Below are 23,791 nucleotides of genomic sequence, written 5' to 3'. Positions count from 1 at the left end.
CTCACACTTTGGCATGGAAGGGGCCCTCATGCAGAACATCAGCCTACAGTAGGCAGGTTTAGATTCTATAATGGCTGTTGTGGTCTCTGGATATTTTCTATAAAGAGTACTTTGTTTGTTGTTGTCCTCTGAGAAGAAGTGAAGAATGCTCCAGTATTCACTGCAGTTGATGCAACATTGCACCATGCTTATGGTCACCCACTGCACTGCCTTAAATATGTGCATTTTAGAAATGTTGCTGCCTGCCTGCAACCCCCAGTATAAGCATCTGAGAGGGACGTCTGAGAAGAAAGACACGGCTGTTGTCAAACAAATCATTCATACAGAACCTGTGCCAACAAATGTCCTCTAAATGCCACAATCATCTTATCGTGTTCTCCTCTTGACGCTCAAACAAGTCTAAAGATATGAGCAGTATCTCTTTCATGCCTGCCTTTGAAGAAGAGACAGAGTAACAGTCGGTGGGCAAAACAGTCTGTGACAAATGTAAACGTGACTGAAATGCATAAATCAGGTTTCTGTTCTCACACAGGCTGCCACATATGTTTAATCCCAGGCTACATGAAGCTGTAACCGGGCTACGACTCTCTGTTGAGTAATTATTTGGATGCTGCAATCTCAGGCTTTTAGCTGATTTGCTTGGATTATTTCGCTTATGACATTTTTTACAGGACTTCTGCAGCATGGCATAAAATTCATATTGCACCATGTTGAAATTTGCATGAGTTTTGATCAACACAAGACTCCCATAAGGTGTGCATGGTTGCATTCATCGGCAGGGAAAAGGGAAACAGCATCTTTTGAGTTTCCACATTTGAATATGTAGTCTGCTAGAAGCAGCACGAGGATTCACTGCAGCAAGTCCCAGTTCAACCTATTTCACCCTGAGTGCAGACTGTTGCTTCATGTGGTTGCAATTATACTCTTTTCAAAACATTCTTAGTTACCAGTTCCAACAAAGACCATGGCCTCTTGTGGTCTGGGTGAACGAGGAGAAGGAGGAAGAAGAGGAGGAGGAGGGGGAGCATGTCTGCCTACTGTGCCCCTGAAGAGATTTGTGAGTTTATGTGAGCAACCATCAACATATAGAATCACAGAAAGTCGGAGGGTAACCTCAGTCTACACAGTCGGCTATACCGCCTGGCCACAGGTCGTTACTGCACTCATGAAGTCTCCAGCGTTGCTGTTCTTTATCACGCTGAATAACCTGTTTGTAAATTACTTTGATTAAAAGAATACAGGCACTGTTTGATTTTTTTTTTTTTATGAGGCTGTTTGGATGAAGATTTCTCAGACTGTATATGGTTTCCAGAGCAAAACAAGCTCTGTTATTGTATATTAACATTAGTGTGTTACCAGCCTTAAATACAATTCAATCAAGACATCATTTAAAATGTTCTGACCATCACAGACCACACGGTTTGCCTAAAAGCTACAAAAGAACACAGAGCTTACGGAAAAGCTTTGCTGACATGTCTCTGTCACATGACTTGCAATTCCCACTGTTAGAAGGACTGCAGTAGATCCAGAACACGGATAGCCTGTGTTTTCTATGTGACAGTCACAGATTAGCAACACTTAAGTCAGTCTATTGTCTGTGTGTGACTCAAGGTTGAAAAGTGGATCTCCTCTAACCCGAGTGGCAGCGGTAAACCTGAGCCCATGAGTGGAGCCAGTGCAGGTAGAGCTCACAGGCAGCAGCTGCACAGCCCAAGGCCACACATTAAGCCGGCTCTCACATAAATGAGACTCAGAAAGAAAGGCTAATAGCTCTCTTTATACTCCAACTATTGTGGGCAGAGGTTGGGCATGTCATGAACCCTGTCACTTCGACTCAAGTCAGGTAAAAACCCACCGGGTTACGCTGCAGCCCAAGCACATATTCTTTGATTTTTTTAAAACACATGTTGGGTAGACACTTTTAACAGGATTGCTCAGTGCCCAACTCCTCCATATCTAAACGGCCCTCTCTAAAAGGACAGCAAGAGCACTTCAAGCATGTGAAAATGTCGGTATGTCCTTGATAAAGAGGCATTACGGCGAGATATTCTCTCTTTCCCTGCACAGTCAGAAGGGAGCTGCTAAAAGGGGAGTTGTTGGACCTCAAAATGTTCTTTACAGAAAACACTCTTCACACACCCTTGCAGAATCAGCGTGACAGAGGTACGAAAAAGAAATAAAAGATGTCTTCATGCAGCACTCTCAGCGGGAGCTCACATCACATCTTAAAGTACTCTACTGGAGAGTACTTTCAGTTAGACTTCACCTAGAGCGCTCTACAAAGACACCTTTCTGTGAGTGACAGGCAGGATGTGAGGTGGGTTGGCAGCATTTGGGATGAAGAAGATGGAGGGGACTGGCTTGAAGCAGCAATAAACACAGAGCCACACTTATAAATAGCGATTTTCTCACCAAATTTTGTAAGTGTGGAACTTCTAACCATAAAACAGCGCTGCAAATCAGAAACTCGAGCGGACGTTCCTCGCAGCGTCATGTACTGACCTTTGCGTATGCCTGCATAGCTGCTGGAGAGGCCATTCCTCTTCTTTCGGTGTCTGTACAACCAGATGCTGAAGACCATGAGGATGATCCAGCAGGCAGCTCCTATGCCTGCTATAAAGGCCGGCTGCTTGACCACATCTGAGATCTGCTGGGACAGGGGGTTCTCCTGGCTCACAGACTCTGTCATTCGCCCAGATGCATCTGAGGATGGGAAGGATTGGAGGACATGAGAGAGCAGGATTGCAAAGGAGGCACATTTAGCAAATTAGGAAATAAAGGCAGTTAGGATTGTGACAAGAGGGGAGAGAAGAGGACAAGATATTATTTAAAACCTAAAATCAAGTGGAAAAACACGAAATAGTGAAAATCTGTTTTAAATAAACGCAGTGAGCGCGACACATAAATACGAACATTCCTGTTTTTTCAGACGCACAAAGCGATTCTTCATCTCAGTGGGTGCGTATGAAGCCGGGCTGCGGAAATGGAGACATTTCTCTCTATTATTCAAAAGGCTTTCATCGCAAATCCCACTCAACGGTGGCAGGTGAGCAGACGAAAGCAACCAAAGACATTCAAACACAGCCTGTGTGCCACACGAGCCTGATGGAGCCGGATAGGAAGACACAGAAAGGCATCATTTACAGCGAGCGATGGCTGGTTTCGTAATCATATAAATAAATCCAATGAGATCATCCCTCAAACACAGACACCAGGGTAATTAGCAAACTGAGGCACATCTGTGAAAAGCCGAGGTGCGAATGCCTTGAAGCTGTTTCTACTGTGAAATGCACTGTAAAGGCACCGTCTGCACCGCGGCTCACAACAACCAGCTCTCGGTCTGTTTTTCTCATCTGTCTATTCTCTCTGTGCTTCTCCCTCATGCGTGATACATGAAAGACTTCTCCGGGTTGCCCCACCCCCTGCCATTCTGAAATTTCTTCATGTTTGTGTTGCTTTGTCTTCGTCTCTTTTTCTCAAGTCTTTCATGCTGTAGCCACTCGTCTCTAGCAACTTTCTAAGCCAGAGGCAAAAACACTCCCCCCAATGAAACCGGCTCCCCGCCTTTCCCCTTCCACATCCTTCTGTCTTTGTCTCAGCCGCTCAGTCCATGTCTCCATTCCGCTGCCTGTCTTCTCAATTTGTGGTTCTGTCTGGCCGAGTGAACGGAGCATGCCAATGTGACTAAGCAGCCCACAAGGGACTGTACAGGTATCTAGGCGGTGATGACGCATACGAGCTCAGAGTGTGACAAATGCATTTGGGTGAAGCGCTCGTCCCCAAGGCACATTGTTCCACTCCAGTGTTGGAACATGGCAACAATCACCACAGGAGCTCTTCAAGGGAGAGAAATTGTATCAGTCACAGCCAGTGCTTCTTCATGCCCATCCCAGCCCACTCAATCACACATTAAAAACCAGATGGACTTCTCCCTCGATCTGCCTCATCCTGCTATTCATGTGTTTTCCATCCCCTCTCCAGTGTAGGCCAGCTCAGCGCTTTGGGGAATAAAACTGACAAAACATCTCAACACGTCTGTCCGTCTAGACTAAAAAGGACAAAAGACAAGAAATAAATTATAACAACTGGCCACAAAGCAGTCTGCACAGTGTTTCTTAGCATTAACAGCATGTCATGTCTGAGCCCAGAGAGCAGGATTCAGCTTTGCCTTTTGTTGTTTGCGGCGAAGCAGAGGCAGAAAACAGTGCATCCTTGACTGGAGAGTGGAGCAGGGCGTGGCAGCCAGCTCAACAGCTCCGCCACACAGGAATTTAATGTGCTGGTGTTGATCACGCTGCCAGCTACCGGAGCGAAGACGATTCAGAGTGCGCAGAAACTGTAAAAGTTCCCCGTCATTCAAACTCATCATGCTCTTCCGTGGCAAGGGTGATGATGTTTGTATAACAGTAATCACCTTGATTACAGTTTTTAAGCATCGCTGTTGATAATGAAAGGGAAAGCAGGCAGAGGCTTGAATCATGTCCGCTACTACAAAGAAAGGAATTACATAATTGTCTGAGCACTTGGCAGAAAGTCAAATTACTGAGAAGCTCTTAATTCGAGATGACTGGATTAATGCCATAATTATTTGTCAGATGATTGGGTTCCATTCTGTGTGCGGGGATTGCCAGAGGACAAACACACTGAAACACAGAAAATGCATCCACTAGAGGGAAAAAACAAAACAATTGTATGACCTCCAGTGAGAGAGAAATAAAGGTTGTTTCAACCCACCAAGCTGGAAGAAGGTGATATCGCTCTTGACTCCGGGACCCGCCCCGGTGCTGGCTGCTACCTCCACGCTGTAGCGGATCCCTGGGGCCAGGCTGGGAATCAGCACGGATAAGGTTGAGCCGTCAACTGTGCGGTTGATGTGGTACCTACTCTCATTCCCCAAGCACCAAATCTGCCATAACAGAGACAAAGAGACAGCGGAGATTGAAGCAGTGTTATGAGGCTTTCGTGACAACATTCAGCTTGGTAGCTGCCGCCAATCTGTGTCCTTATAATTGGTTGGCGCTGCTATTGCGGCGATTTGGCGCACTGTGGGTATTGTGTTACATCTCTGAGGTAGGAAAACATTTTACAGCGTGGCTTTATGTTTTACAGGCTGTGCTCAACACAGGGTCAGTATTAGCTGGGGTAGCCATAACATGTCTCGCTGTAGCCTTAAGCCCATGAAAACAAATGGGGATCAGTAATCACCCCCATAACCCAATTTCAGCAGAAGCTAAGTGCTGTCACTCCCAGGAAGCAGAGCGGTCTCGCAGGCCGACTCCAACCAGGGTCACAAAGAGAAGTACACATTCGCCTCAGCATGAGACCCGGAGTCCTCCACGTCCTGAAGCCCTGACATTCTGCTTTCTTTACCCCCCACCTCCTCCCACCAGTTAACCAGGTTAACATCCACACTTCCTTGGGTGTGCGCTGCACATGTGTGCTTGTGCGTGTTTGCACTTCTGTGATGGAACTACAAGGCCCTGAAATTTTCTGTGTATCTTAAAAATTGCGGTGAGTGCAAGAGCCGCTAGGGACCGGGCTCAGTAATGAGCAGGGAACGCTCTCGAGCTGGACTTAAAAACCATGAAATTACTCTAAAGCCTATCACCAGAAAACATTTACCTGGAAAATTAACAGTGGCTTAACTTTTTTACCAGCTCTGCCTCATCTCCCCTTCTGCCACTAACCTACATTCCCTGCAACACAAAAAGGCTTTTCAATTAAAATACAGGACTTCCACAGCATAATGTATGAGACGACAGCGCTGTCCAAAGTGGGGCCATTACAAAAAGAGCATACATTATCAAGGATGGAGGAGGACAACGGGACTATAGGTTGAAGGATGCATTAGCACAGACCCAGACCAAACAAATGACCAGAATTATAATAGTCGTCTGTCTCATTGTTATGTCCTTGGTCATACATCGCTTGTTGTCCTCCACACTCTATCACCTGCCTCTACATAGATGTCTCTACTAAATCATATAATACATACACTGTAGGTCACAGTTATGTAGGTTTTTAATCTCTACATGCTGAATTCTTTTTATTTCAATTTGTGTCAGTACAAGTAAATAGTTGAACACACATCTGTAAATGTCATAAAAGCCACACAATGATCTGTAATCAGCAACAACCATTAGAAGAAAGAAGGAAATCTATCACCACAGAAAATTCTCCTTACTGCTGTTCCCCTTTGGAGAGCCACAAGCTGTGTGAGTCTACCATCGCCACCAGATGGCACTGTTTCACAACAGTTCCCACCAGCGCCACTGATTTCGACTCCTTCACTCTCCTGTCTGAGTCTCTTATCCAACAGAGGAGTGTACAAAGGTGTGCCTCAAACAGGAATTCATTACCTTTCCACATGCATTGTCTCTGTATCTGCTACCCATTCTGTTTGTGTCTCCTTTGTGTCTCCACAATATGTCGCACTTGCACAGACCTGAGGTATCTGCTAGTTCTATTTTTTTGTTACCTTGTACTCCTGGACCACCCCATTCTGCTCCTCTTCTGGAGGTGGTTGCCAGGAGACCACGATGGCGGTCCCATTGTCCCCGCTCTCCATCACTGTAACCTCACGAGGTGGGGCGCTGGGGGCTGAGGGGAGTAGACAAAAGATTTTAAAAAACACCATATATGAGAGGGATTTTTGTTGATAACTGCATGTTGTCTTGCCCTGCCTCATCCTGCTTAGCTGCCAGAATTTGTCCTTTTTATCTCTGTGTGGGTCTGAAGCTGAGGTGAGAACAAAGGACTGATAATCAAAATTATGATGCTTTTATCTGAACACGGAGTTTATTTCACACAAGTGCTTTTGCGGCTAAACATAAGCAAATAACTGTTTACTCAAAACAGACAGGGAGTTATTATGGTGGCGTGTAGGATGGTGTGTGAACGTCAACCTGTGGTCCACCCGTAATTAAACTGAAATAATTATGAATGCAACATAAAAGACGTAATCACAGTGTGTCTGAATGTTGTAAAAAACAGGGTTTTTTCAGTTTATGGGAGAGCAAACATTATGTTAAGAGCTACGAAAACAATTATCAACAAAATTGAGAACAAAGGAGAATCCAGCAGAAAAAGATCAAAACACTCCCACACATGCAACATGCACAAAAACTCTATGGTAAACACTCACATTTCTCTGAACTGTTCGCTGCACATTAAAATTTGCAGTTGGGTTTCAACCAAACCTCATGAGAGTGCCACAACCACACCCTATGACAAATTAGTGTAACACTTGCACTGGAGTGTTGTGTATAGGTTTCCATAGGCCTTTTAAAGAGCTGAACATGCACCCTAGCATGCTTGAATACACCCCATTTGAACATAACATAATCCTGCCCTCGCTGCCTGCTGTGAACAGCTGCTGTATGCTCTCACACATACAAGCTGTGCATATAAAATTGTGTAAACATGAAAACATGCATGCACACACGCAAGCACTAAAGCAAGCTCGCACACGTACACATCCCCCCACCTTCCTCCAGCGTCTTGCCAATTTTAACGTCGCTGTCTGTCCCCTGGAATTCATTGAAGAAGGGGCGGACTTTGAATTCATATGTGACTCCCTTCCGAAGCTGTGGCACAACAGCGCTGTCCTCCCCGGGGGTGCGCACCTCGAACACAGCCCACTCGCTCCTCTGCAGCCCCTCCGGTGAAGGCCTGTACATCACCTTGTAGCCCTGGATATACTGCGACTGCTGCTCCACCTAGTGAATGGCACGGGAACGCAGACAGTGTCAGCTTGACTTGATTAGCTGCTTCACAGTTCACAGAGGAAAATGATACAGTAATGTAATGGATTGTAGCATCACTGGGCAGCGATGAACTGATACACCAGGCGCTGCGTGGAATGGGGTGCTAACTCATCATATCGCCCCTCGGTTTATCCATCCACATCTACATCTCTTTTTGACCGTCTGTCTATGCGCCATTTGGAGTAGCAGCGATTTGTGCAAACCACAGTATGAGGTCATTGGCCAGAGGTTCCTCTAAGTCTGGAGCTGGTTAAATAGGGCCCAGGCTCCCAGAACAGCCTGTCTCATCCTGTCCTGCTCTCCAGCGCACTGACTGGCTGCTGAAGAGGGGGAAAAGTGGACCTTTATACAGAGCACCAGAAGTTGAGAATACAACAAGTTAAGCGGCATCAGCTAAACAAAGAGAATAAATGTAATTGGAAAGGATTTGACTGTTGGTTTAATCTAAGGATAATTAATGTTGTTTTGTGATCCCACATGGTTAGAGAAAAGAATAACCGCTAACCAGTATGCTAATATCCCTACGAGTCCCTGTGGAAGGCAAGCAGCACCGACTTGTAAAGATTTTAGTGATTTCTTTATCCCCTGTAAAATATGCTGCCGGCTCAGGTGGTCTTCATTAGCCAGAGAACCGTGCAACCATTTACCACAACACAAAGGAAAATGTAAAACCAAGAAACTCCACATTGGGAATAGATTTAACCCACAAAACAAGGAAACCGTGGCGCTTAAGTATAATGTCAGTCTCCGTCTTGTCATGTTTTTTTCTGGAACATTCCAAGGAGACAGGGTAACTGGGCAGTAATGTTTTAAATCAGTCTTGACATGTCAGTATCCTTTTTTCCGTTTCCTCAGTCCCATTCATCACTCACTATGGCACTCCATTTTACCTGGGAAAGCAGGCCTTCCGTCAGAGGCCTTTCATCAAAACAGGGACCTTCAGTGAGCCGTCCCACAGACTAAAATCTACTATGTAAGGTGAACAGCCGTAATGTATAATCATGTATAACAATAATAAAAAGATACATCAACAGGTGAATGTTAGTACTTCATATCCAGCCTGTAACAGCACAGAAACACCACTATAAGCTCCCAGTTCGACTTCTTCCTCTCCCACCTATCCCTTTCAACATCTGTAAGCCATTTCCACTTAAGAGCATGAGTTGGCCACCTCTTCCTTCTCACTTGTATTATTTTAACAGCCTTCAAGTGTTTTCAATCTGAGAGGGCACAGACTGGCACGCCACACACTGCTATATGGTACTACATGGCCAACAGAAGGCTGGGCTCTGTAGTCTGGCTTTTGGGCGGATGAGGGGTCTACTGTGGGCAAAGCTGCAGGTTTTTGGGCTCTGGCCAGTCCACCAGTTCAGGCTCATGCCAGATGGACACTAAGAACACTTGGACTGTGTTCCAGGCTCCTCTCTGCAGTGTCCTTCCTCTTTAGGGCGCTAGGACGTTGGCACATTCGCTCGGCTGAGTGGCCTGACAAATTGACCGTAGGCATATCACTAAACTAACCTTGGAGCTTTGGTGACCAGCTATACCAATGATCCATCTGGCAATCTATAGCTGGCTGCAGCTGTCTTAAGAAAAAGGCGTGACAATAGTGCATTCATGGAGAAAATTATACTCACTGTCCACTGCACCCTGACAGATGAGGAGGAGAGAATAGTGGGATTGTGCAGGTGGATGACCACCTCTCCCAACTCCCTTTGGATCTGACGATGGTCCACACCCTGGCTGGTTGGAGGGATATCTGCATGCAGAAGAGCAGACAACAAAAATTAATGCTCTTGTCTCACACTAGAGAAAAACCAAAATGTTGTTTAACTGTACATCCAATTCAAGTCAGCAAGAAGGCAGTTCTCACCTTGTGTTTTCACAGCATCAGTGATAGGACTGGGATCACTCAGCCCGTAGGCATTGGCTGCCCGTACCAAGAAGAGGTAGACTGCGCTGGGCTTCAAGCCCTTCAGTACAAATGACTCAGTTTTCACATGCTCTGCCAAGGTCTGCCAGCTGCTCCCTGATGCATGACTGCGGACACGCAACAGAGAGAATTAAGGTTTAAAAAGTCTAATTCAAGCCATGCAGTTATTTTGGTTTATTGATCATCGAGCTGATTCGTTTTACCTGAAGGCCTCTATTACATAGGAGGTGGGTGTGGCTCCAGCATTAAGATTAGGTTTCCAGGAAAGGGTGGTGGAGGTGCGGGTAACGTCAGTGACCTCAGGCTTGGAAGGGGCACTGGGGATCAGGTTTGGGTCAGTAGGCCTGTTGGGCTGGACTGGGACTCCAAACTCTTAATGCAGAACAGACAGAAGGAAAAAAAGAGGAAGAATGTGGTTTATTGCTATTTCCAAGCAAAGGCATGCAAAACATCACCAATGGAAAGTAGAATAAGAATATTAGAACATATCAAGCAATTCAAAAGATGGACATGTGTCATTAGAAACCTGATGATGGACACTTAACGTCACTATTGTGCTTCAGCTTACCGTGGACCTCTAAGAAGGCTTTCCATGAGGCCTCTCCACTGGGTGTGGAGGCGATGCAGGTGTAGGTACCAGTGTCCCCAAGCTGGAGGAGGAAAGGGGAGGGTAATTGGTCACATGGAAATGATTAAAATGTGTGCCACAGTTGCCTGAACTGGTAGCTGTCTCTTTCCACCTCTTGCCCACAATCACTGCTCTGCTTATTGACATTCTGGTGGCGTCTGTAGCAGGCAGCTGTCACTGCCTGATAATCGCAACATTATCTCTTTCATAGCAGAAACTGGGAGAAAGCAGCTGGAAAGGCCAAGTGGCAGACGATTCCTAGTCAAATGGAAAAGACTTTCATAGGATCATAGACTAATTGGAGACCTTTTCTCTTGCTACAATCCCCTGCGTACCAAACATGGCAGCTCTGTGTAACAGATGTGGTGGCGAACTGCGCTGAAGATATATGGTTGAACCTTGATTTCTGCAGAGAAGTGAGGCTCACTGAAATTTTAAAGTGCCAGAATGCATCGCTGAACTACGGTGTAGTGATTTTGTAGCTTACTTACATTTTAGTTCAGAAGTTCAGAAAGTACTTAGAGAGCTTGTACCTCTCTCTACTAAGGCTGACATTTGTTATTTTTATAATAGAAAATCTGCATTAGATCTGGATCTGCTTCAAGACACATACAGTAAGGAGAGACAATCATGTGGTACTTTGTCAATGAAAGAAAGCTGGAAAAAAAAGTCCTTTCTCTCACTAAATACTTGGATTGACACCTGGATTTTGGATCCAGACCCAAAACAAACCATTTGTTTCTCAGCTCATAGCCTACATTTCCAGTTTTTCAGATATTCCTCCAGCCAACAGGATAACAAACATAACACAAAACATAACCCTGTTGGCAAACGTATACAGCATATTGTCACACTGCTGCATTTCTAAAGATGTCAACTGCAGTCAAAATCTGCGGGTACAACAAATAATTCTATTATGGTTTGTGGGTGATGCATAAGTATGCTAAGGGCTACTGTGCTGGTGTGTAAGCAAACTGGAGAGAGAGAAACAGAAGGAGATAAATTGTTTGAATAACTGAGTGTGAACATGACCCTCAAGGTGTGTGTTTGTCTGGGAGGTGAGAAAACGCATGAAAACTCAATGACAACGACGACACTCACGCGACCACATTAATAAATTACCTCACGCGTCAAAAACGTCTTCATTAAAAAGGTGTCAGGGAGAAATGACAAGTTCATTAATGTAAAGCGCCTGCGGAGTTTGCTCGGCTCCAGCAGGAGAGCGGCTCAGACGCATCGCCTCCTGCCTGCCTCGCACTGGCGGCCCAATCACACTGCAATCTTGTCGCCACAAGACATGCCAGCATTCATCAGAACGCCGCAAACTGACGTGAACTCTGACCCCGTGACGCCTCCATCTGGAAGACACGACAGCACCCCCTACTTCTCTCTCCCTGAGAGTGTGTTCAGCAATAGCTCGCTATTACACACACACATATGCTCACACATAGAATTACACACAAAACCCACTGTGCTTGCTGACTGACAGGAACTACAGACTGTTCGACTTCACAGACTCCATTTCAAACCCACGACAACTAACTGACAGCCCACTGAGGGCTGGTTGCTGGCAGGGAACACATGCTTTATTTACCAACCAGCAGGGATTTGCCCAGCACATTATGGATGTGATGTGGGCTGAATGAAACTTTGAAGTTTATTTGAATGGATTTAGACATTAAAGGTAGCCTAATAAAAACAAATCTTGATTAAAAACATAATTACATTTCCTTATAAATATATATAGAAATGCCAGGCAGGTTAGACATTCACAATCAAATTACAAACTCCAAATGCCACTGCAGAGTAATGGGTGCTGTGTTGTAGGTTTGATCGCAGTTCAAAAGGGATCTGAGCGTGTTTGTGCATGTGTGCAGGTTTCTTACCTTTGCGTAGCGTATCTGCAAAGCGCCCGTGTCCAGCTGTTTGACCCTGGAGTCGTGCGTGGACACCAAAACACCATCCTTCCTCCACAGGATGGTGGGGGCGGGGTTTCCTGATGCCACACAGTTGAGGACCACTGTGCCGTCCACAGCTACTGTCTGATTGGTTGGGCCCTGTCGGATAACTGGTGGCGGGCGGTCGGACACAACTGCGGGAGGAGGAGAATGGGCAATTATGTGGAGAGGTGGGAGAAGAAAATCTGTGAAGGTATTCGCATGCTGTAGCAGGGATTATAGCCAGCTTGTGTAAGGAAACGCACAAAAGGCAGAGCATCTGACAAACAATGTGTACCAATGTAAGCATGAAAAAACGACAAGGGGTGGGGGAGGATGATTGAATCCAATTTCAAGAACTGGAAACAATTTTCTAATCATTCAGCAGCAGGAGACAAACTTAGCCAAATAAAAGCAGCGTAATTAAAATGAAACAGTGTCGGATGCTTCAGGTTCCTCGCTGTAGCTCTACCAGACGCCTGGCACTGCCCACATGAACGCTCGCGGCCAACAATCCCCCAGCCCTTCCCCCAGGCGTAAAAAACACAAAACGAGGGAGAAAATGCTTACAAAAACATCCAGCCGGAACAGACAATGCGTATTAGCATGAGGACGTTTAAACTCCTCCTCCCAGCCTCCCTGCCTGTGAACCTTTAGTGTTCAACCAGTCGACACAAACAACAAAGTCAAAGAGAGAAAGAATGCATTTGACAGAAAGAGAAAGACTGTAATGCGGAGAAGAGACGGGAAGATGAGGCAAAGGGAGAAGATGTCAAAGAGACTTTATAATTACATGTACCCTGTTTACACTTTTATTTAGTCTCTGCTGTGTGTTATTCATCCTTGTTCCTGTTATTGGTTGTTTGCCTCGCTCTGATTATTAGTATCACTCATAGCACTATTGATGAGCATTGCTGTCAGCCCCACTGATTTAGTAGCAAGCTACATTCAGTGAGGAGCAATTTAATTAATATCAAACACTGTGTAAAGGCAACACATAATGATGTATGCATCCATGCATAGATCTTCAGAACGTTGCTGCGGTGTAATCTCTGGGCCGCTTTGTATTTGCTTTTGTGTCGGGCTGGTGCAATTACTAAAACATTGTCAGCACGACCTGTAATTACCAGATCTGCCTACGGAGAAGTGGTGGCCTCAGAGCGGCCTGCTCACTTTAATAACTGTTATTATTATCCAGAGAGCATGACAGAATGAGAGAGAGAAGAGGGGAGAGAGATATAGAGCATTGTAGGGCTGACATGAAGAAGGACATTTGGTACATGAAGAGATGAATCTAGGTGTGTTGTAGAAAGAAATAGTAGCTGCCCAGATCTCTGTGGGAATGGTGGAAATGAAGCCAAGGCTAGTCCACCAGGCTGAAAGGGATTGGCTAGTGGAGTAATTAGAGGACCCAATCCAGACCTCACCACACAGCCACAGTCTTCCAACGGTAGACAGCAGCAAGCCAGCCATGGAATACCAAAGGAGACATTAGCCAGCGTGAAGCCAGCGAAGCCAAATACTGAGCCACGGTCTGGGTGCACAGGCACCAGAGAGTCTCTACCTCTGACAGGAACACTCTGAACAGGCCAGACCAAACCTCACAAACCTCAATTTGGATATTAATATGCTCTGCAGCACTACCACAGCATTTCAGATGAACGGCATTATCCTCATGAGCCAAAGATTATCTGAAATACCAACATTTATCCACTCAAGTTTTCTTTCAGCGTTCCTACTGCCTCTGAGGCTTTTGCTGTGTGCAGAAACTTACTGTTAAAAGAAAGGTTGCTTACCATCAGTTACTTCGAGCAGAGCCTTGGTAATTACGCTGCCAGCGATGTTAAGGGCCTGGCAGCTATAGTATCCCATGTCTGAGCGTTCAGCATCAGTGATGGTCAGGTCCCCAGTCTGAGATACAGACAATCGACTGGAGGGTTGAGGAGGCTGGTAGGAGAACAGCAGGTTCTGTGGGGGATAACACAGATCACATGATGTCAGATTTTTATTCACAGCTATTTTGCTAGAAGAGGTCACTGGCCAGCTATATGCATGCATGCATCTGTCTTACAATATCAGCAAACAGTTCTTTCCAAAGCTTGGAATGAGGACGCTAGCATATTCTCTAAATGGATAAAGAGCGATTTTGAAATAAAAACCTTTATTTGAGTTTATTTTGTTTACCTGACTGCCTTCCTGCTGCCAGAAAATGGCTGGCTGTGGGTTTCCAGTGGCTTCGCACTGGAAGGTGACGGTTCTGCCAACCCCAACCACCTGGTTCCTTGGTCTCACCACAAATGCCGGGGGCACTGGAGGGCAGCCATGAGAATGGTTAGCCATTGAATAGACAAACATGCCATAGTATATTATTATAGCTATCATAATATTACAGTTACATGTGGTCTGGCTTATTTGAATGAAAGACAAAAGAAATTTGACTGCAGCTATGGTGCCTGTATTCAAATCTGTAACAATTCAGGCTCTCTTTCAAAACTTTGCATTGTGTGTGCACAGCAGATTAAACAGTATGCTGTGCTGAAAAAATGCAGGCATATTATAGATGTAATGACTATAAAAAAAAACAAAAAAACAAGGGTTACTCCCATGCCCCCTCATTTGCATGGGCAAGGGCATGGACCATCAAAATTTACATGGAAATGGGAAATAAATTTGAGCCATCTGTCCATGCTGACACCCTCCAATAGCGCAGGCCTCAACCAGGATGCAGTATCCATGCATCTTAATGACGAATTCCATCTCAGGCTAAGTGTGGTGTCGTAGCCCAATGTCATCCATGCAGCTCTACGGTGGTGCTAGGCCTCGCTGGTCTAATAGGCCATTTGTAGAATGTAGAGGTCCAGGGGCAGGCCAGCTTACACCTTCACTGTACTTTAAAAAGGACCCTGGATATGTCCTCAAATAACATAAATCAGCTAACATTTTAATTATTTCTATACAGCAGCTGTGCAAAGTAAAGCAATCTAAAAACTGTCATTTGAAATACAGACATAATCTGTCCATGAATAAGAACGGGGTGTTTGGTAATGCATAAAAGGAGAAAATAATAGAATGAAATGATGCAGCTTTACCTTGGAGGCCCAAGCTGAGCATATTTTTACCCATTAATGTCCTTTTGTCACTGTTGCCCATGACAACAGAAACATGAGTGCTGATTGGAAGGTGGAGAAGTGATGGGAGGAGGATGGAGGGGGGTTGTGACAGCTTCCTGTCTCTGTCAGGGCGGTGAATAGGTGACGGGTGACATTTCAACTTACCAGACACGACTAAAAAGGAAACAAAAACACAACAACAAAAAACCCGAAGATGAATAAATAAACAATAAACAGCATGACATTAAGAGGAGAGATAAGGAAAATAACAATGTGATGTCCATGGGTACAAGTAATCATGTTGTTATTATTCTATGAATAAAAGATATGTCATATTTCACCCTCAGCTCAAGCCCCAAGGGACCACATGATACACACAGCAAGGAATAATTAATAATAGTAAGAACATACTGAAGAATTCAACATTCCTACTAGTCTTGGGGTGTGTTCAAGGACAAGAAAAATGTCAGATTAAGTAAAAAGTCATAAAAAAAAGGACAGACAGACAAGACCATGAAACACACGAGACAGATGTTTGATGCTTAGCAACATCATGCTTTGTTTGCTTTCCTCCTCTCTTTCCAGGTGTTGTGTGAAGGTGAGTCTCCCCTGTACCCTTAATGAGGTTTAGAGCACCCAGAGGAGCAGCTAGATCACAGTCCTTCAAACACAGCCTTGCAAATATGAGCCCGATTCATAAAACCAAGGTGAATGTTAACTGTCGGTCTTTGGCCATAAATCTCCCCCGGCCAATCACTCACCTTATCTAATCTGTCTGCTTCAACGGCTCCCACGGAAACATAAATGCTGTCAGTCAGAGTAATGACCCACCCCTCCCCCCTCCCTCCTCCCTCCCTCCTCCCCCTGCTGGCCTTTAAAATGCAGATAAGACTCAGATCAAACACCCCCAGAAGAAGACACTCACCACTATCCGTGTGCGAGAGGCTCTAGACGCACACAATCATGAGAACGGCCACACCCACAGATGCACAAGCCCCCTAAAACACCGACGCACATCCATTCATGTGTGTCTGAGCCTTTAATTAGGTAACCCTACCTCCCCCATGCTGCTGTGATCACAGTCGTGGACCTGGAGGGAGAGGTGAGCCTTAAATCTGACCGGGCTACTTTGTTGTGGGCTTTCCGCTAGCTTACAGCGCAGAGGGGAGTCTCTATCAATAAGCTAATCAGAGCGGCTGAGGAAAACACACTGAGCATTGTGGCCTCCAGCCCAATAGGAGGCAGGCTACGTACCAAAGACCACAGCAGAGATATTAATGAGGATTTGAGCAGCGCTGCTGTTCAGTGGGCCTGACATCAACACGAGAGCAGGACTGCATGCGGAGGATTTAGCATGATTAATAGTAGCTCCCATTGGGGAGGCCTGAAGCATGTTTTAGATGTTCTGTCCCTCTCTCAGATTTTGTGTACTGTCCCTCAGCTGAAATGTGATGCATGTGACAGAATGTAGAACACAATGAGGGTCTATTTGGTGGTTCGGATAAATCTGATGCAGAGATACAGAGATAGAGCGACTTGAATAGTTCGACATGTGGCACTGAACCATGCTTTGGTGTTTATCATCTCGCAGGCTGCAGACAAGAAAGTTCCTCGCATTCACTCTCTTTTGGCACCAGCTCCAAGTCTCCTTCCAGACACTTTACATGGGTTATTAGCAACGCCGCTCTGGGGACTTCCATTCCATTCAAGACCTTTCTATGCATGAATCAGTGCTCATGGCAAACTTAACCAGCTGTTGACTCTCTGAATTCTGTCCAATGCAGTCTGAAATATTTACATTCCTATGGTTGAAGTCCACTGGTGAGGCTTAATTAAGAAAATACAGTATAAACATTATCTAACCACACCAGACCCAGATCAAAATGCCTTTGTGTTCTTACATCTCTAAAAACACACACTCGCATGTTCACACACCCTCAGAATAGCTGCACAGCCTGTCTCACTGCTACATTCTCATGTGGCTTAGATTAATGATTTTACGACGAAACTATAAAAGCGGCTGGTGACTTGGCCAATTATGACTGTCTTCCATCAATCAACGAAAATATTTTACTCGACATATTTATGAGTCCAGAGGAGGTGTAGTAGACTGACAAACATGTGCGTAAGACAATAATTCACTGATTAAGTTAGTAACGAGAGCAGAGCGCATTGAAAGAAAAACAGCCCAAGGCACCGCTTCCACAATGTCGACATTGTTCGCTGACAATCTGACCATGGAAGGTGTGAAAATCCCCCTCTGTCCACACAGCGCTGGATTCAACTCAGAGACTCTTAAAAGGGATTGGCTTTGTAGGAGAATATCTTCAACACTGTGTGTCTTGCTACATGTTTAATATAATCTGCACATACCGTATTTCATTGATAAACAAATTGCATAATAACACCACAGGGAAAGGCTTCTAAATTTAACCAGTCTTTTAAGAAGTCCTATTTTAATTCCGCTGGTTTTACAGTCCATTTACACTGCAGATTTAGCAGAAAAAGCTGAGTTCAAAGAGTATTTACATTAATTCCACTTCAGCCTTCAATATCGGATCACTGAAATTATATAATTCAGATGCTCAGTTATTCTTATGCAGTGGTTCGGCAGTCTTGCCATAGTTTAATGTAGGGCGACGGCATTGCCCGCTAAACACACAGGCTAAACTCCTGCCCCCCACATTACTGTTGTCTTCACTACTACAGCGACATCTCGCTACCTATACATCGTTTCTGCTACTTTGGCTTGTTTAGACCTACAATTACCCGTCTTTTCTTTCCTTTCTTATGCCCGCGTCTGTAATTAGAAGCATGTCATTTCCGGGCGTGGGACTGTGGCCTGCTTGTCTTTAATTAGCTGGACTACTCAGTGCCCACAGCCTCCCTGGCCTCCTCATGTCCTGGTCTGGTTCTGAAGCTCAGGGATCTGGAGACTAGAGGGAAATGGTTCTAGGAACTTTGAAAGCTTGGAGGTTCAGGCATCAGTCAGATTTAACCATAAGTAGAACGAAAATTCCACTGATTTATGTTATGCCTTTCACCTGATCTTAAACTGTAAGAAAGCACTGACATCCGTCCTCCTAAATCTATGACAGAGGTTTTTCTTTGCTGAAGTAAAATCAGTTTAAGTGCTTTTACTTCCGTTTTCACGCCTCTCTAACTCTTCTTATAACACGAGGGGTTGAAAGGTGTAATCTATGAATAAAGGGTCAGTGCTTTGCTTCTGCATGCAGGCAGCAGGGAATTGGCCTCAGGTTAAGACATTTCATTTCCACAGAGGACAAGGGAGGTTTTAGCATTTCAAATATGTTTCTAAGCCTGGAGAGGAGCTTATTGAACCGGTGCATCAATGCTGTTCCCTTTCATTAACTAAGCTTTCATCTGGGAGAGGGAAAGAGTGAAAAAAGGCAATAAGAGAAGTAGATATATTGATGGGAGTATTGACAGGTGTGCTTAATCTTGCTGTTCAAACCAATCTGAAGATTGTTGTCTTGTGGAGAAAATCAAGAAATAATTGTAAAGAGTAGCGATGTGAAGATGAGGTATCTGTGTGTGCGGGAGGAGGCTGGCAGAAGAATAAAACTGCCTTGTCTCTTTATATCTCTGCTGTGCTGATGGCTGGGAGTGACATTAATATGACTGAACTCACCACAGAAACCTCTCCCCCTTCATCCTCTTCACCACAATCACCCCCCAGCCCCAGTTCCCAACCCGTTCTGCATCAGTGGTGAGCTGCCACCGAGACCAGCGTACTCACTGTCCTTCCATCCAATCCTCAGCTCCCGTGCGCTAAGCCTCCGCCTCCTTCCCTCCATTCTTCTCTCACGCGACTCCTAACATTCCCATTAGTTTGCCGTTAAATGGCCCCTGTGTTCCTCTGAATCTCTGGAGGGTTCGGGGGGTGATCCCAGCCCCCGGTTCCTCTGAATGGTGTCTTTCTGAATGTTCGCACTGTGTGACCGGCTGCTTTATATTCCAACTGTGTTAATAAGATGTCCAGTGGAAAGGGCCACAGGAGACACAAGGATATTCCATAGGTTCAAAAATAGTACTGTGTGTCTTAAAACATGAAGGAAGACAGGCCTCCGGAGAAATGCCACTTGTATAGGGCAAACGAAATCGATTACTGTTGAGCTCCCATGTGCACAACTCTACAGCTTTTATGGATTTTTGCGTTTCATTTTATTAGAAATCAATCGGCTAATTGAGAGAGAATAGTTGAAAGTGATGACCGTGTAGTACTAAAGCTGAGGGCTATTATCGCAATGCGGCTGGGCTAAATTGCATTTGAATCAAGCTGCACAATAACCCAAAAGTGGAAATGAATTCAGAATAGCTGTGCAAGGGGCTGTAAATGAAATATTCGGCCAAGCAGAAACAGTATTTTGTATTACCGTGGACGGTGAGCGTGGCCGACGCCTCCGCCTTGCCCACCATGTTCTCTGCCACGCAGGTGTAGGAGCCGACATCCGCTGAGGTCAGGCGACGGATCTTCAGGGTGTGGTCTTCGCGAATCTCATATCTGGATTAAAACAGGTTCACATGTATCAAATGTTGTCAAACACACAAAAACTTTGCACACACGGCAACGTGCGTCAGCTGACGACAGACAAAAGCAGGCAGAGGAACAAAAAAAGACAGGGAGAGGGTGAGGTAGGAAGGTATTGTGTGATGAAAGAAGACCAGTCGGTGAGTCATACCTTCCTTTGGGCAGGTCACCATCGTCTTTCCTCCAGCGCACGGTGGGAACTGGGTCGCCACGGGCCTCACACCTGAACTCTACACTTTGGTCCACTAACACCACCTGGCTGCCTGGGCGACGTACGAAGCTGGGGCGCTCTGCAAAGATAGAAGCAGAAAGTCACAGAGCAGCAGTACTGGACTCATGTTTTGATTAAGTTAGAGTCATTAAATCTGTTGCTTTCATTTCCTCAATAAATCATGGTTTTGCTCTTTTACAGTCAGGCTTTAGAGCTAAGTATGAAATTAAATTGAAAATTGTAGGAAACCCAGTGGAAAAAGGCATTTTTGAAAATAATCCTAGTTTAAATCATTTAGATTTAGGTCCTGTGAGGTGTCCAGGAATGAAAACGAGGAAATAATTGACTTGAGTTTGTCTACAGAGCCTCAACAGGACAAAGTAATAAGCAATTTATGGTAATAACACACATTAAAGAAGAAGAAATATAGTCTAGACTAGACAGTAGACATAAGTCACAGGGACAGGAAATAGTTGCTACTTTGAGGTACAGTATATGGTTTTAATTACACAAGACAAGGCAGTAGATTAATTGAAGACAGGACACAGAGAGTCACAGAGAGTCCTCTCCGGTCACCTTGTTGACCTCATCACCCTCTAGTCCAGCTCTGATTCTCTCTGGTCACCAAATCCCAACAGCACAGGGACACCACAGCACTTCCCATGTTTATTTTTGTGTCGAAAGTCGAAAAGTTGCTCTGATGACAAAAACTAACCAGGGTGGTTTATGATTAACCTCAGTTTCTGGGTTACAATACACTGATGGACACACACAAAAGCGATGAGCTGGCCTGTTTTAAGCCCTGACAGTATCGCTTCAGCACAATTATTCATCTTTACAAAACCGCCTTTGTCGCTGCTCTTTCTGACACCTTATAAGAGGTCTCTGAGGAGAAGAGGTGGAGGAAGTAAAAAAGCTGCCAATAAAATCAGGAGTCTGGACATGTTCTCTGCTTGGATACAGGAGAGTATCGGGGTCAGAGGTCACTCATGTTGAAATAGGGTGCAGCTGGTCACAGGAGAGAAGCTGCCGGGGCCAGCGTGGGATTCATAGTTAAGTGTGAGATTGGAGGTCATCTCACACTCTATCTGATAAAGGTCAGCGACACCATTTAGCTCCCTGGGAGACAGACAATCAAAGCTTAACATCTGGATTCTGTTTCTCACTGCAGACGAACAGAAAAAATAAAAAAAGCATGTGTGTGCATGTTTGTGGGTTGGATGGTTGGATGTGCACAGACAGTAAAGAAGACGACAGATTGAGATACTCTTAACAGAAAAAAAGGGATTAATTACCAAGCACTGTAAGTTCAGCAATTTCACTTTCTCGTTCCCCAACCATGTTTGTGCCAACGCACACGTACTTCCCAGCGTCACTCTTCCGGGCATTCGTGATCATCAGCTTGCCTCCACGTATCTGAGGGAATAGAAGAGGAGGAGGTGAGAGGCTAAACGGGGAGAGAGAGAGGAGAAATATTAGAGTTTGAGAGACACTTGGGGAAAGTGGTTGACACGGAGAAAACAGAAAACAGCATTGCTGAACCATTACAAAACATTTCCTGATTGCATTTAAGAATGCCTGTGAGCATTTACTTACCAAAAAGTCATTACAACACCACGATGAAATGTACTCACAAACACATAATGGCTTGGTGCTCAAGAGTGTTATTTATTGGGCTTCTGCTCTGTGCTTACAGAGATAGAGACCGACTTTCCCGCCAGTTTTAGCTGTTCCCACTCAGCTCCCACTTGAAGTCTAAATCACTATCGGCCGGCCTCTTCCTCCTCAGGGTAAGCTGAGCCAAAGAACACTTTCTCAATCCAACACGACCGCAGGTCCCTGAGGGAACACCTGAGGCACTGCAGGACTGCAAGCACTTTTCCAGTCGCCACAAAGAGCTTCAGGACAGTATTGACTATTATTCCCCGGAGTGTTTCAAAGAATAGGTTTCTTGGAATTTTTTCTGTGCGCATGAAGCTCCAAGTGAGAGCAAGTGAACGTACATTCAGGCACACACACCCAGCAGTCAGTGTGTGTTTGTCCAGGTGAATGTCATGTCTGTTATTTCCCAGGGCTTTGATTACAGGCCAGAGGAGGTGCTTTGTTCTCAGGCAGTCAGAAAGGCAGCCCCGGCCCCAGCACAGGCCCCTCAGCCCTTCTCTCAGCTCACAACCATGCCAGTCAGCGCCGAGACAGACAATAGCTTGGTGCACCAATGATCTCTGTGCCTTGATGGGGCTTAAGGTTTTAAATGCACACATCAGCCTGCAAGACCAGGACCACCACCTGCAAGCACGTAAACGATACCCTCATTTGAGGGCCACTGACAGAGAACTTGACACACAATATTGCAAAAAATCCACTGCCACTACAGTGTTAGCTCAAGCTCTCCTGCATGTGTTTTCACTTGGAAGCTATGATATGTCTCAGAAAACCCTACACCACTGTACAGTCAAGTTTTCATCACCTGCACATGACAGACAATTTTAGTTTTTCTAAAGTAGCCGGGGTAAGTCTAAAATTCTTTAGGGACAACTTTACAACCGGACACATTCTTCTGGTTCTGACGCATTCCTCAGCCCCTCACTCCTGTTTAATATTCATGGTAAAGCAGGAGGCAGAGGACTTGAAGAGGCTGCGGAAGCCTGGCTTATTTAGGGAACCCCGCGGTGCAGGAGGGGTTTGAAGTATCATTATGTTACTGTTTGTTTGAGGAAAGGCTTAACAGCTAAAACACTGTGACATTCACAAAGCACAAGGTCAGGGCAGACCATGCAGCAGAGAAAGAGGAGGGGGGTGTACTGTTGGGTCCACAGAGCTTTGACATGAGGATCCACTTAAGGCCCAGTTCACTCTATCCATATTCTTACCTCTGTGTGTCTGTGGCAGTTTCCTATTCTCCACAGGCATATTTGGAGTGCCAGAGCAGCAGGGACTCTGAGAGCCAGCTAAAGTAAATGAATGCAGCAGCGGCCCTCTTTTCTCTGCATGCATATCCTCTCCACACAACACGGCGAAGCACACAGGCAGCTGAAAGCCCCAACAATCTGACCATTATCCCTGCATTACAGGGAGATGGCTCTATCCTGTCGCCTTTTGTCTCATGTCATTTGGCAATGCTGATAATGAAAAAGCCCCTATTCAGCATGCACTCTGACGGTATTCACACAGCAGTTCATTTTCCAGGCTGATAATTAGCCACAACTATTGCACAAAAGGAGGACAATGTGCTGCATTTTGGCCATTTATGATGTTGCCAACAGACTCTTGCTCTAAGCAGACAATGGTCTTGGCTTAGAAATGGGCATTTTTCCCGTTTATGTTTATTTATCCTTTACTCGTTGTTCCTGAAAGACCCATTTGATGAAGCTGAGAGGAGTGTGGCCAGCTGCAGACAGGGTAATACACCTACCTCACTTTTTATGGCTCAGTGGGAAACATTTCACAACCGCCCCACATGAAGTCATGAATATATGTGAGATGGCACACAGCGTGCCGTTAGTGTTTACATACAGCTGACTAAAACAGATAAAAAAACAGAAGGGTTCCCTCTGATGTGTCTGCCTCTCTCTGAAGTTCGCTCCCTCCTCTTTATGCTGCGGCAACCAAAGCCAAGCCGACCCATCCCAGTAAAGTGCAGAGCAGAGATAAAAA

At 45.3% G+C, this 23,791-nt stretch overlaps 1 protein-coding gene across 2 annotated transcripts in view; it reads right to left on the bottom strand.

The window, feature by feature from the left end:
* The window catches only part of robo1 (roundabout, axon guidance receptor, homolog 1 (Drosophila)), a 159,601-nt gene that overhangs the window by 15,687 nt on the left and 120,123 nt on the right, over positions 1-23,791 (bottom strand). For both annotated transcript variants that reach the window (XM_041940053.1, XM_041940054.1), the window contains exons 4-18: positions 21,433-21,553; positions 20,078-20,216; positions 19,772-19,899; positions 15,540-15,548; positions 14,449-14,573; positions 14,061-14,232; positions 12,214-12,419; positions 10,268-10,349; positions 9,903-10,071; positions 9,640-9,806; positions 9,404-9,525; positions 7,487-7,718; positions 6,479-6,600; positions 4,735-4,906; positions 2,503-2,703 (exon numbers count right to left, since the gene is read on the bottom strand). In XM_041940053.1, the coding sequence (XP_041795987.1) occupies positions 2,503-2,703; positions 4,735-4,906; positions 6,479-6,600; positions 7,487-7,718; positions 9,404-9,525; positions 9,640-9,806; positions 9,903-10,071; positions 10,268-10,349; positions 12,214-12,419; positions 14,061-14,232; positions 14,449-14,573; positions 15,540-15,548; positions 19,772-19,899; positions 20,078-20,216; positions 21,433-21,553 (2,167 nt within the window). The remainder of the gene's footprint in view (positions 1-2,502; positions 2,704-4,734; positions 4,907-6,478; positions 6,601-7,486; positions 7,719-9,403; positions 9,526-9,639; positions 9,807-9,902; positions 10,072-10,267; positions 10,350-12,213; positions 12,420-14,060; positions 14,233-14,448; positions 14,574-15,539; positions 15,549-19,771; positions 19,900-20,077; positions 20,217-21,432; positions 21,554-23,791) is intronic.

This window comes from Chelmon rostratus, chromosome 7, assembly GCF_017976325.1.
Source record: "Chelmon rostratus isolate fCheRos1 chromosome 7, fCheRos1.pri, whole genome shotgun sequence".
Lineage (NCBI taxonomy): Eukaryota > Metazoa > Chordata > Actinopteri > Chaetodontiformes > Chaetodontidae > Chelmon > Chelmon rostratus.
Note: the sequence above shows the minus strand (reverse complement) of the source record. Positions and strands in the feature narration are given on the sequence as shown.